Genomic DNA, 14,972 nt, shown 5'->3' with positions numbered 1-14,972 from the left:
TCTGTACCTGATTTGACATTGAATTTACCCCCTTCAATTCACCCTCCTTCTCAGTCCTCCTTGAGTTTATTTTCCAGTTGCGCAATCTCATTGGTTAAGGAGATGTCTTGTGGCTTGCCCTGTTCACTCAGGTCCCAGATGCCTTGTTTCCCTCGCTGCGCCGTTATCAGCTTGCACTTTGCAGCAACTTTGTGAGCAAAAATTTTTTGAGCTGAAGGCTGCAGTGGCAAAAGTCTAATTAATGGCAGACACCGTTAGATGCCCTGCTACAGCAAAATCTGGCCCGTTATGTATGTCTGCCCAGTTCCTATTTTGGGATTTGCGATCGGATTTGCACTCTGAATAATTCAAACTTGAGAAAGCTGATACATAATCACTCTAGTTTCTTGATGAGCTTAGTCTTAAACAACTATGCTTTAATTTCAATCATTAATGTATAGTTAGAAATGTACATATGACTTCAGAGGTAGTGATAGTTGAAATCAGTGCAACTTTAATTTAACTTTGAAAACTGCTTATATCAAACATCAAATCATATTTATTTTACTATTTTTGACCGAGAGCAATCTGACACCTGCTCCCAAGCCTCTTTTTATTATTCGTTCATGGGATGTGGGCATCACTGGCGAGACCAGCATTTATTGCCCATCCCTAATTGCCCTTGAGTAGGTGGTGGTGAGCCGCCGCCTTGAACCGCTGCAGTCCGTGTGATGAAGGTTCTCCCACAGTGCTGTTAGGTAGGGAGTTCCAGAACTTTGACCCAGCGACAATGAAGGAACGGCGATATATTTCCAAGTCGGGATGGTGTGCGACTTGGAGGGGGAACGTGCAGGTGGTGTTCCCATGCGCCTGTTGCCCTTGTCCTTCTAGGTGGTAGAGGTCGCGGGTTTGGGAGGTGCTGTCGAAGAAGCCTTGGCGCGTTGCTGCAGTGCATCCTGTGGATGGTATTGCAGCCACAGTGCGCTGGTGGTGAAGGGAGTGAATGTTTAGGGTGGTGGATGGGGTGCCAATCAAGCGGGCTGCTTTGTCCTGGATGGTGTCGAGCTTCTTGAGTGTTGTTGGAGCTGAACTCATCCAGACAAGTGGAAAGTATCCCATTTCACTCCTGACTTGTGCCTTGTAGATGGTGGAAAGGCTTTGGGGAGTCAGGAGGTGAGTCACTTGCCGCCGAATACCCAGCCTCTGACCTGCTCTTGTAGCCACTATATTTATATGGCTAATCCAAACAGAGATGATCATTAAAGGGTCATTGATTTTATTTTCTCCCTTTGGAGAAGCAATTCATCTCAATGGCCCACAAAGGTCAAGACCAGTACTATGTTGACAGTTGCTAATTATTTGTTTTATTGTACTCAGTAGTACACCTAAATCAATGCTTAACAAGTTTTTCACTACAAGAAAGTAATGTAAAAGTCCTGCATTGTTTAATTTTATGCACTAAATAATTTTTAATAATGTTATTTTGTCTGCATACCATCTTTCAGATGAGATGTTAAATCGATTGGTTTACATTATATCTGTTATCCCAATTTTCCAGCTTCAGTTTGTCTGCCCCCTCAGGTGGATGTAAAAGATACCATGGTGCAATTTGAAGAAGAGTAGGGGAGTCCTCCTGGTGTCCTGGCCAACATTTATCCCTCAATCAACATCACAAACAGTTTAATTGGTCATTTTATCCCATTGCTGTTTGTGGCATCTTGCTGTACACAAATTGGCTGCTACATTTCCCCACATCACAACAGTAACAACACTTCATTGTCTATGAAGCAGTTTGGGACTCCAAGGTTGTCAGAGGGGCTATATAAATGCAAGTTATTTCTATCATAACATTTTGTAGAAAAGTATTTGGTTGACTAATTCATCCATCTAAGATGAAGTAAGCCAGCTTGAATCTGTTGGGTCTTCAATTAATTTCCAATGCCAATGTGGGTTTTCCATGTTTTCTTTTCCTTTTTTAATGCAATGACACCCATTGGGAACTGTTTCCTGCTAAACAAAATTCTACTTGATTTCAAAGGAACCGTTGAGTATTTATTTTATTGGCTATCTCCCTGGTAATGAAACTAAAATATAAAATGGTAACAATATTGGGGATGGGCAATAAATGCTGGCGTTGCCAGCGACACCCACATTCCATGAACGAATTTTTTAAAAACTACACTTTGCCTCTGCAGAGCATAATTAATATTTACTAGGATCAACCCCTGTATAATGTACGTTATTTAAATTCTAGCAAAAAGAAAGTACGACAGAATAGCAAGATGAATACCAGTGAAAACATTTATTCTACTTGACACATGCATTTAAATTAGACTTTTTAATCTCCAATTCAGCTTTTAACCAAAAGGACTAATACCACATGAAGAGCAGGATGTTTCCGTCCAACATTCTACCCTCAACCAATACTGCCTAAAAACTGATTAATCAGACATTCGTCTCGTTTGCTGCTTGTGGGATCGTGATCATCTGAGGGCATGAGGTGGTGCTATATAAATGCAAGTTCTTCAATGCCACATGAGGATAGAAGCTCAATGTTTTAAATGTTCATTTTTGCAGGTTCATATTATTAGTTGATAGTGAGACTAAAATGAGCATTATAGTGTTTAGCATGCAGATTTCAAACCAGAGGATTGAAAGTATTATCTAGATTTTGTGGGGAAAAAACTATTTCAATAAGTAATGGTGTTGCAGCTGCATATGAAGTCTGGTGTATCAAATAGGTTTATCTACAAAATCTGATATTCTGCATACTGTTCATTACTGTAAATGCCTGATGAATAATTTTAGTCAATGGTCAAGAGCAGTACTTCAGAATCTGAATACTATTTTGTATTACTCCCTTCAATTGGTATACATTGAAATAATCATTTATTATTTCAATTTTCCAGCTTCAGTTTGTACAGATAAGTAGAATTCTTTATTATAAAGCTTGGTACAAACAAGAAAGTATGCAAAGAAGCTCTATTGAAAGGAGTGCCTCACTAACTAACTTGAAAAGTGAGGCTTGTAAAACAAGCGTGAAACAGGTAGACTGAAAAGGTATTATAGATAAACCTGGTGTGATTTTTCAGTCTGTGCAGGCCAAATATTTAATTAGTAATCAATGGAATTATTAGTACAAGAAATTGAATTAGCATTTTCATTTTTGAAATGACCTGATAGTTCTGAAGATTCAGGACTATGTTGAATCATGCCTTTTTTTTTACTCCTTTGCAATCAAAGTTTATTTGGTTAAAAAATATGTTACATCAGTGTAAAATAATTTTCCACTATACCGACTCCTATAATTTCATTGTTAATGTACGTTATGCAAAAAAAATCTTGTATGTACATAAATTATTTAAGTTTTGAAACCTGATCTTTTATTTTTTTATTCCTTTCTAATAGAATTTGGTGCTGACAGAAAACAGTCCTGGCAGAGATAGTACTGAATATATGCTGGTTTTTGAGCCCACCATTTCAACACTTGGCAAGAGGAATCCTTTGCCTCCATACATTTTATGTTTTATGTTTTATAATGGTAAGTGTAACAGTAGCCTGCCTTGTTTTACTTGTTTAATTACCTAGCAGAACTTAGAATTATGTGGCTTATTTAATGAATATGCAAGTCTTCTAGCTAACTGTTACCTGACTACTTAATCTTTGAGATTGACTCGGGTCTTTCCTCATAACAGAGCCAGAAAAATAAATAAATGTGAGTAAGGGCTCATAAATGGACAAATTATACCTCAGTATGTGATCTTGAACTGTAGGTGATAGGTTCCAGGTTCAATTCATAATTTTGTGCTGAACCAGCTGACCTCAGCTGGAGTAGTGTTAGCCATAAAGGGAATGGCTAATCTAAAACTTGAGTGTAGAGATTTTTTTTAAATTTTACAATAATAAAAAAATATTTTCTTGGGGCATAGTTTTGTCAACTGCAACTTTGTTAATTATTTTGAAAACCAAAGTGTGCTGAAATGTTGCCAGACAGGTCGTCATCTAGTTATGGCATTCGTCACATAATGTACTTAAGCTATTGAAAAACATAATATAATTCTAAAGTTACTAACTCTTTGATGTCTGCTGAAGCTTTTAAAGACTTTAAATGTTTCAGAGGAGGACGAACATAGAGAAAGAGACTTATTTTTGCTGTTGTTTAGCAGAATTCATTTGGAAAAACTAAACTTAAATCTGGTAACATTATTTAAAAAGGACACATAGTTACTTGAGATTAACAATTGCAAATCTTGCTGGGCCTCAAATGATAAAGTCCAGTTTAGACAAAATTTAGTTTACAGTGTGGGTCTTGCCTTGTGTTTTTGCAATACCAACATTCTAATTGGTTCACAGAATCGGCAGTTTAAAAAGGCGGATACAAAATTGAAAAATGTAATAATTTTGTTCAAAAATTAATGCATTCTCCCTTGACTTATAGTGAAATTCAATTTGGAATATGGCAATAGGTGATGTGGATGATCTTTTTCTTCTTCACAGATTTTAAAAAACAGCAGCAGATGGCAACTTTGACCAAAGAGAAGGACCAACTCTCCCAATCCATTGTTGCATACCGGAGTTTGTTTGATACCACCAACCAGCTAATCGGTGAAATGAAGTGTAAGCCACAATATGAATACATTTATATTTGTCGTACATAAATTTGCACAGAGGAAGGAATTTGCCTTCTATGTTTAATTGACAAAAGTATTGCAGCAGTTAATCTAATTGTATGTGGAAATGCAATAGTAACTGGAGGTCAGTCACTTCCAAATGGAGAGAGATCCAACAACTGAAAATGAGAAAAATACTCCCAATGGCCCAAATAATTTATGGTCCTTTTTTTCAGTTTTAAATGAGAGCTGATTACAGTATTGCAAATGTGAAATATGCTCTTTCTCTTGTGTTAAAGCTGTCTTTTAACACCTTTTTCCCCCAAGAGTGACTGCCTACTCTCTTGAAAGTCTCCCAAAATGGAGATATAGTATTAATCTGTTGTCCAAACATCACTTTAATGCTGGTCAGAATTGGTATGAACCTTTCACTCCTTAACTGAAAAGCTAGGTTAATATTTCAGGTATAACCCATTATTAGATCACCTTCAATAGAACACCAGAAACATCAATCAGTTACTTTTTCATGCACAAACCAACCCACTGTGTATATATTGATTTTTTTTTTCTTTTTGTTCTGATTCTATTTTTTTATTTGGACTTTGATTTTAATAATTTCCTCTTTGTATAGAAAGGTATTAAATAAAATAAATTTAGGCATTCCACCCAATTCTAGAGAGCATGAGTCTGCAACACAAATCTCTCTAAATTAACAATCACTGAAAAAGCAGAGGATGACTATTGTAGGAAGTGAAAACGTACTTAGTGCTTTTTTGAAATTGGGATTGAGGCATGTATATTATTAGGGTGGAGGAAGCTTTACCCTACATCTGGTTCTTGTATCTGACTTAGAATGGTTTGATGCTGACAGTGATTACACAAAGTGACCAAGCTTGCCATACCCAAGTACTGAAATCCTTTACCTTGATTGGCCCTATAATGTACTGAAAAAAAATGCATTTCCTTTTGTTCATAATTATTTTGACAAGTTGAATAGTATATAGAAGTAATAAGTCAACACCGATATTGAGCACAATACTTAAAAACAATAAAGATGGAATCAGACTACAAGAGGATTGTATAAGCTTTTTCTGGCAGGTACTTCTTGTACTCACTTCTGAGCAAACTCTTGAAATATAATCTCAGATGATTGGAAATGATTTTGCATGGAGCCCCTATTATCTTGTACTAGCAATGAGTTGAATCATTATCATCAGTCGACTATTGCCTGTTACTGCCCTGTACAACACTCTTAATCACGCATAATGGTAATCCTTCTATGGGAATTTCTGTATCCCGTACAATTTGACTATTGTATTTAATTCTAGGCTAACCTCTCGTCTTGGTTCTCAATAATAGTTCTGAAATTGGTACCTCTTTTGCTCTGAAGGAATGGCCAGCAAGTTTCAGTCTTCTGTGCTTTATTACTGTTGTAATTTAAATAGGAAGCTGAAAACCACAGGATTGTACTTGCATTATATTAGGTATCCTGTCTTTGATGAAAAAGCAGGCCCCTTTGATCAAACAATTTCTTCTGCGTGCTCATGCTATTACAGTGTAAGTATTAAGATGTAGATTGCCATTTCCTGACTTGGTTTCTGAGCAGGGATTGACGCAAAGAAAACTGGACGTAATTGACCACAAAGAATATCTGATGCGAGCAGTCAGTTACTGTAGAATAACAAGATTTGCCCAAATATATAGCTATCTGAAACCATGTTTAAATTAGATTCAAATGCATAAAATGCTGAATTCATAGCAGATCAATCAGCATCTGTTGAGAGAACAGGCATTTTAATGTTATGGGTCTGGACCCGCCTCCAAAACTGAAAAGTGAGAGACAGACAGGCATATTAATACAATCAAAAAAGGGGAGGGGGAAAGTAGATAAAAGGGAGTTTGAAGTCCTGTGAAAATGGGTGAGAAAGAAAACCTGGGGGTCAGGTACAAAATTAAAAAGGGTATAAAAATGAGGGTATAGCTGAAGTCACTGTTCAGACCCGAGGATTGCAAGGTGCTTCGGCGAAAGATGAAGGCTGGAACTTTAAGCTTTGGCAGAAGCGTAAAACTTCCATGGACTTCAGTGGAAAGGAAAATGTAAGCGATGTGTTTAGTAGGCGGCCAGTCCAATATTGCTTGTTTTGTACCCCCAACAAAGTTGAAAGTTGTGGCCAAAATAATGTTCATGAAATTTGTATTAGGCTCATTATAATCTTCAAGAACAATATCTAATTTTTCTCATACACCCTGCACCCCTCTGGTTTGAACACTGCCTTTGGTAACTTCAGCTGAATACTCATTTTCAAACCTGTTTTATATTTGTATCGACCCCCAGATTTTCCATCTCCCATTTTCACTGAAATCCTATTTCCTTAGCTAAGGAAATTAGTCGGCATGGATTTGTTACGGGAAGGTTGTGCCTGACCAACCTGATTGACCCTCCTTGTTACCTCCTGAAAAAATTCAATGAGGGTAGTGCGTTTGATGTTATCTACATGGATTTTAGCAAGGCTTTTGACAAGGTCCTACATGGCAGACTAGTCAACAAAGTACAAGCCCATGGGATCCAAGGGAGAGTAGCAGGTTGGATCAAAAATTGGCTCAGTGACTGGAAGCAAAGGGTATTGGTTGACAGCCTTCCAGTCACACACACACCTGTTTCCAGTGGGGTACCGCAGGGCTCAGTACCAGGTCCCTTGCTTTTTGTGGTATATATTAATGATTTGGACTTGAATGTAGGGGGCATGATTAAGAAATTTGCAGATGATACAAAAATTGGCTGTGTGGTTGATAGTGAGGAGGGAAGCTGTAGACTGCAGGAAGATATCAATGGACTGATCAGGTGGGCAGAAAAGTGGCAAATGGAATTCAGTCTGGAGAAGTGTGAGGCAGTGCATTTGGGGAGGGCAAACAAGGCAAGGGAGTACACAATAAATGGAAGGATACTGAAAGATGTAGAGGAAGTGAGGGACCTTGGAGTGCATGTCCCTGAAGGTAGCAGGACAGGTAGATAAGCTGGTTAAGAAGGCATATGGAATACTTTCCTTTATTAGCTGTGGCATAGAATATAAGAGCAGGGAGGTTATGCTGGAACTGTATAAAACACTGGTTAGGCCACACAGCTTGAGTACTGTGTACAGTTCTGGTCACCACATTACAGGAAGGATGTGATTGCACTAGAGAGGGTACAGAGGAGATTCACAAGGATGTTGCCAGGACTGGAGAATTTTAGCTATGAGGAAAGATTGGATAGGCTGGGGTTGTTCTCTTTGGAACAGAGGAGGCTGAGGGGTGATTTAATTGAGATGTACAGAATTGAGGGTCCTAGATAGGTCCTTCCTATCCACTCTATTTCCTTTAGCAGAGGTGTCAATAACCAGGGGGCATAGATTTAAAGTGATTTGGTAGAAGGATTAGAGGAGAGCTGAGGAAAAAAGTTTTTACCCAGAGGGTGGTGGGGTCTGGAACTCACTGCCTGAAAGGGTGGTAGAGGCAGGAACCCTCAACTCATTTTAAAAAGTACCTGGGTGTGCACTTGAAGTGCTGTGACCTACTAGAACTGTACACCGTACTCAAGCTGTGGCCTAACCAGTGTTTTATGCAGTTCCAGCATAACCTCCCTGCTCTTAGTCTATGCCACTGCTAATAAAGGAAAGTATTCCATATGCCTTCTTAACCACCTTATCTATCTTGCTACCTTCAGGGATCTGTGGACATGCACTCCAAGGTCCCTCACTTCCTCTACACCATGAGCGACATGAGGAAAAATTTTTTTACACAGCGAGTGGTTATGATCTGGAATGCACTGCCTGAGCGGGTGGTGGAGGCAGATTCAATCGTGGCTTTCAAAGGGGAATTAGATAAGTACTTGAAAGGAAAATATTTGCAGGGCTACGGGGAAAGGGCGGGATAGTGGGACTAGCTGGATTGCTCTTGCAGAGCGCCTCGACGGGCCAAATGGCCTCCTTCCATGCTGTAACCATTCTATGATTCTATATGGTGATTGCTTGTCTTGTTTAGAACCACATGCATCTTCAAAAAACTGTGGCAGCAGAATGCAAACATCTGAATGCATCAAGTTTGCTACAGTCTATAGACATGTTTGAAATTGTACAGCTATTGAGGTTACACATAATGCAAGAATCTGCATTTATTTCACCTGTGTTTACTGCTGCTGATCTGCCCTGAACTCTTGACAGGCAGACCTACCAGCAGGGCAAGACTTAACAGATAGAATTTGAGGTGTTTATGGTATCTTTGTGTGGGAAAATGTCAATGTTTATAGAATCATAGAAGTTTATAACATGGAAACAGGCCCTTCGGCCCAACATGTCCATGTTGCCCAGTTTATAACACTAAGCTAGTCCCAATTGCCTGCACTTGGCCCATATCCCTCTATACCCATCTTACCCATGTAACTGTCCAAATGCTTTTTAAAAGACAAAATTGTACCCGCCTCTTCTACTGCCTCTGGCAGCTCGTTCCAGACACTCACCACCCTTTGAGTGAAAAAATTGCCCCTCTGGACCCTTTTGTATCTCTCCCCTCTCACCTTAAATCTATGTCCCCTCATTATAGACTCCCCTACCTTTGGGAAAAGATTTTGACTATCTACCTTATCTATGCCCCTCATTATTTTATAGACTTCTATAAGATCACCCCTAAACCTCCTACTCTCCAGGGAAAAAAGTCTCAGTCTACCCAACCTCTCCCTATAAGTCAAACCATCAAGTCCCGGTAGCATCCTAGTAAATCTTTTCTGCACTCTTTCTAGTTTAATAATATCCTTTCTATAATAGGGTGACCAGAACTGTACACAGTACTCCAAGTGTGGCCTTACTAATGTCTTGTACAACTTCAACAAGACATCCCAACTCCTGCATTCAATGTTCTGACCAATGAAACCAAGCATGCTGAATGCCTTCTTCACCACCCTATCCACCTGTGACTCCACTTTCAAGGAGCTATGAACCTGTACTCCTAGATCTCTTTGTTCTATAACTCTCCCCAACGCCCTACCATTAACGGAGTAGGTCCTGGCCCGATTCGATCTACCAAAATGCATCACCTCACATTTATCTAAATTAAACTCCATCTGCCATTCATCGGCCCACTGGCCCAATTTATCAAGATCCCGTTGCAATCCTAGATAACCTTCTTCACTGTCCACAATGCCACCAATCTTGGTGTCATCTGCAAACTTACTAACCATGCCTCCTAAATTCTCATCCAAATCATTAATATAAATAACACATAACAGCGGACCCAGCACCGATCCCTGAGGCACACTGCTGGTCACAGGCCTCCAGTTTGAAAAACAACCCTCTACAACCACCCTCTGTCTTCTGTCGTCAATCCAATTTTGTATCCAATTGACTACCTCACCTTGGATCCCGTGAGATTTAACCTTATGTAACAACCTACCATGCGGTACCTTGTCAAAGGCTTTGCTAAAGTCCATGTAGACCACGTCTACTGCACAGCCCTCATCTATCTTCTTGGTTACCCCTTCAAAAAACTCAATCAAATTCGTGAGACATGATTTTCCACTCACAAAACCATGCTGACTGTTCCTAATCAGTCCCTGCCTCTCCAAATGCCTGTAGATCCTGTCTCTCAGAATACCCTCTAACAACTTACCCGCTACAGATGTCAGGCTCACCGGTCTGTAGTTCCCAGGCTTTTCCCTGCCGCCCTTCTTAAACAAAGGCACAACATTTGCTACCCTCCAATCTTCAGGCACCTCACCTGTAGCGGTGGATGATTCAAATATCTCTGCTAGGGGACCCGCAATTTCCTCCCTAACCTCCCATAACGTCCTGGGATACATTTCTTCAGGTCCCGGAGATTTATCTACCTTGATGCGCGTTAAGACTTCCAGCACCTCCCTCTCTGTAATATGTACACTCCTCAAGACATCACTATTTATTTCCCCAAGTTCCCTAACATCCATGCCTTTCTCAACCGTAAATACCGATGTGAAATATTCATTTAGGATCTCACCCATCTCTTGTGGTTCCGCACATAGATGACCTTGTTGATCCTTAAGAGGCCCTACTCTCTCCCTAGTTACTCTTTTGCCCTTTATGTATTTGTAGAAACTCTTTGGATTCTCCTTTGCCTTATCTGCCAAAGCAATCTCATGTCCCCTTTTTGCCTTCCTGATTTCTCTCTTAACTCTACTCAGGCAATCTCTATACTCTTCAAGGGATCCACTTGATCCCAGCTGCTTATGCATGTCATATGCCTCCTTTTTGACTAGGGCCTCAATCTCCCGAGTCATCCAAGATTCCCTACTTCTACCAGCCTTGCCCTTCACTTTATAAGGAATGTGCTTACCCTGAACCCTGGTTAACACACTTTTGAAAGCCTCCCACTTACCAGACGTCCCTTTGCCTGCCAACAGGTGTTGTTAACTGGAGTCCACTGGAAGCTGGTGTATGATGATAATTAGTCTGGAGCAATTACCTGGAGCTCTGCCCCGTGCCCTGCAATTATCCCGTTCCATTTTGGGCTCTGTAAAATATGACCAACCTATCTTACCAAATATGATGCAAATGGAAACTAGACCAGCATTCAGTCTAACCTTTGAGTGTTAAACTGCTTCCACCAATAGGTAATCTTGTAGTTTATGATTATCTCAGGAGGCAGGCAGTCTTCTATTCGTTAACATCCCCTAAACTGTTCAATACAAACAATCTTTTTAAACATGATTGGAGAGGTAGTATCTAAATGTTTTGCAGATTAAGTACTGAAATTGATATCTTATTTAGGTCAAGCACACGAAGCTACAGCAAAGGAAACTCACCTAAGAAATGAACTTCGAAAGCAGAAAATAAACACTGCAGAAATCACTACTGTAAGTTGACTTGTGTATTAATTTTTGATGTGTGGCACGTGCTAAAGTGGCTTGGTAACTCTCGTTCTGTAAATAACCAAAGGAAAGCCTGAGACCCAGGCAGAACTGATTCAAATATGGGGTGGTATTAGAAGTCTGAAAGGCTACGGGCAAAATGCAAAACTGAAAACATTTTATCTAGCAAAGTTTATTTTTCCCTTTTTTGGGACTACACAGAATCTGAACTACAGTTTGGGACTACAAACATCAGTTTTAGCCAATTTCCACAGATTAATTCCCAGGTATTTTTTTCAGGTTGTGAATTGGTTAAAAATCGATTTTCTTCCCAAATGTGGAAACCCCAAAATTTCCCATCGATTTGATTTCTTACCAAAAAAGGTTTAGAGATGCGTATGCATCCCATCAATGGCATCAGCACACAAGTTTGCTGTACATGCTGTGTTACTATCATGGATGCTATGTGCACTCATCTCTGGACCTGATTTTCAGCAGGAAAAGAAACAAACTTGGATTTTTTTTAAGGGAACCTGAATCATCATTTTGCTGTGGCTGTGACAATAATTTTCTTAATGCTGTACCAAATGTCTGTCCTTTTAATCCTAGTGTTAGGCATGGAGCAAAAACAGCAGTTGCAGTGACAGTAACCACCATGAAGACTGAGCTCACCAATCAAAGGCTGAGTTAGGTCACACACCAAGGCATTGGTCTCTAGAAGCAAGTTTGCAACTATTGCCCTGTGCACATTCTCCAACAATTTTTTTATGGCGGGTGGGTGTTTGGAGTCATAACAATAAACACGGGGTCTTCAATTTTACTTTTAATTTGGAGAGAAAATCAAGCTAGCAGTTGGGAGAGTCTGATGATGAGCCCCATAAAAACGATATCCATGAACTATGTAAACAGTTTCCATTTTGTTTGACTGTACCTTTTTGTAAAATCCCTTGCTTGTTTGTGTGTTTAACAATATTCAAAATAAAAACTTTTTAAACTAATTTTCTCCAAATTTACCATGTTTTTTAGATCCAACTTTTTGCCCATGATTTATATTTTGAATTGCCAATAAAAACTGATTTTAACTGTCCTTAAATATAGTATTAATTTTTGGATATATTGTGTGTGCACAATTTTTATGCCTTTTTAGGAAGGCAAGTGATGCTCACAAGAACTTTTCAGACTTCTTTCCTGCAGCTGGTTTATTACATACACATTTTTGAATTGCTGCCATCGGTTTAAGATCGTATTTTAGACTGGGTAATGGACTTTTGTGCAGTATGTATATTTATTTATTGTACTTTACTTGATAAAGAGGCTGGTCCTTCCCCACCACCAAAACCACAATCAGTGCTGTAAATATTACCATATTTTATTCTACAATGTAGCCCCAAGGTATTGATGCTGCCGTCAAGCAGATGAAGATTGACAGAGACAGGATATTCAAACTGCCCAGAAGAACGTGTTCGCTCCCTAATTATACTAGAAGCAGTGCTGACATTTTAGGAAAGGTATGATTAATGCAAATGAGAATCTCATTGTAAACTATTTCTTACTAAATATAATTTTTGCACTCTTATTTCTCTCTGATACTGAGACATTGCCCACATCACCTGACCTAAAGCATTCATCTTCTAAGTGTCTGTTTGTGCCATTTGTTACCAATACCTGTGTCCTTATGGAAATGCCATATTCTAATTCATGGTTCTCCTCCCCAACTGCCTGCCCCCCACACCCCATCCTCCAAAGGGAATAATTTTTGGTACAATTGACTCTTTGCTGTTCTGGCTCTTCTTGCTTGTGCTCCCGTGCTGTTGTCAAAGCACACATTTTTCAAGATGATATTACCTTTTTTAATGCTATATATTTTTCCTCCATTATTCAGAATTATTGTGGTATTTCCCTTCTCTATTTGCAGCAGTTTATTGTGATACAGAAAATTTCTCAACCCAAAACTGATGTTTGATTTAATTACAGATTGCGCACTTAGCAATGATCGAGAATGATGAAGTGGCCAAGGTTATCTCATGGCATATGGCTAGTGACATGGACTGTGTGGTTACTCTCACCACTGATGCTGCTCGACGTATCTTCGATGAAAGTCAGGGGCGCCAGCAAGTACTACCGCTTGATTCTATATATAGAAAAAATCTTCCAGATTGTAACAGGTATAAATCAATAATTGAAATTTCTGCCCCTGATTAGACTTCACTAACTTAGTGAAAAGACGTTCACTAGAAAATGCTGTAAAATGCACCCAAACTAAAAATAGGACCAGAGCGTAATTCAAAAAAAATGGTGACTAACTGGATATCAGAATAAGTGCTAGGGTTGATACAGCTATCAGAAATTTTTAGGTTAGATTCTAACTTTAGATTTAGGGTTTAACGCTGTATCTCAAAATCAAAGGACTGACACTTAGTGTTATAGCCGTACTATCTTTGTCTCAATGAAAATGAGGTTCTTTTTATTTGGATTTAGCTTACCTAGAACCAATCACAGACATGAGCCTTGATATTAACTCTTTCCCCCCCCCCCCCCCCCCCCCCGCCAAACACACAACAGGCGGGAGAAGGTCGGGGGATGGGGGTTAAACCCTAAAAAAATGGGTAGCATGCCCCCAACCCACCGCGTACTTGCCTGTTGCTGTTTTTACAACAGCGGTTAGCAAGTGTCATGTCTTGGAGAGGCGGGATACTTCATTATCATATTTACATTAGGCTTCCACAATGCAATTGGGAGCCTGATTTAAATTTAACGGTTATAGGCCAGTTTTCCCTAGGCTTGGGGAACCCAGCAGTGAAAGGGAGGCAAGAGCTGCTAGCTCCAGAAGGTAAGTACTTTTTATAGCACTCCTTGTGGGCCAGCAGGAGTGCTTCCCCAGCCCCTCAGTGAAGCCTTCGGCCTCCCTTATGCCGATCACGGCCTCGCTCTCTAGCCCCTGCCATGATCCCTGATTCCCACCTCAGAACCAAAGCCTGCCCAGCGATTTGCGATTGGCAAGGACCATCCCCAAGGCTCCCCAGCTGTGGCCTTCTGCCGCTGCTGCTCCTCCTCTTTCCTCCCCCTCCTCCGGGGTCAGCCTGTCAATTTGGACAGCTACTTGGCGGGAAATGGACGGAAAAAATTCTAATAAGGTTCTGCTGTTAAAATCGACAGGACTTCCACGTCCCCAGCCTCGTCGGCTTTCCCCAGAATCCTCCCTACCCCCCCCCTGTAAATATTGAGGCCAAGGAGTTTACAACATAGCTTTTTTTTTTAATTCGTTCATGGGATGTGGGCGTCAATGGCGAGGCCAGCATTTATTGCCCTTGAGAAGGTGGTGGTGAGCCGCCTTCTTGAACCACTGCAGTCTGTGTGGTGAAGGTTCTCCCACCGTGCTATTAGGAAGGGAGTTCCAGGATTTTGACCCAGCGACGATGAAGGAATGGCGATATATTTCCAAGTTGGGATGGTGTGTGACTTGGAGGGGAACGTGTAGGTGGTGGTCCCATGTGCCTGCTGCTCTTGTCCTAGGTGGTAGAGGTCGTGAG

The 14,972-nt window shown here is 40.2% G+C and overlaps 1 protein-coding gene across 2 annotated transcripts in view; it reads left to right on the top strand.

Annotated features, from left to right (window-relative positions):
• Positions 1–14,972, top strand: part of smchd1 (structural maintenance of chromosomes flexible hinge domain containing 1) — a 217,336-nt gene that overhangs the window by 178,900 nt on the left and 23,464 nt on the right. For both annotated transcript variants that reach the window (XM_067979701.1, XM_067979694.1), the window contains exons 38-42: positions 3,388–3,520; positions 4,477–4,596; positions 11,363–11,448; positions 12,828–12,950; positions 13,417–13,607. In XM_067979701.1, coding sequence (XP_067835802.1) covers positions 3,388–3,520; positions 4,477–4,596; positions 11,363–11,448; positions 12,828–12,950; positions 13,417–13,607 — 653 coding nt within the window. The remainder of the gene's footprint in view (positions 1–3,387; positions 3,521–4,476; positions 4,597–11,362; positions 11,449–12,827; positions 12,951–13,416; positions 13,608–14,972) is intronic.

This window comes from Heptranchias perlo, chromosome 3 (assembly GCF_035084215.1).
Source record: "Heptranchias perlo isolate sHepPer1 chromosome 3, sHepPer1.hap1, whole genome shotgun sequence".
NCBI lineage: Eukaryota > Metazoa > Chordata > Chondrichthyes > Hexanchiformes > Hexanchidae > Heptranchias > Heptranchias perlo.
This window is presented reverse-complemented; position numbering and strand designations above follow the sequence as displayed.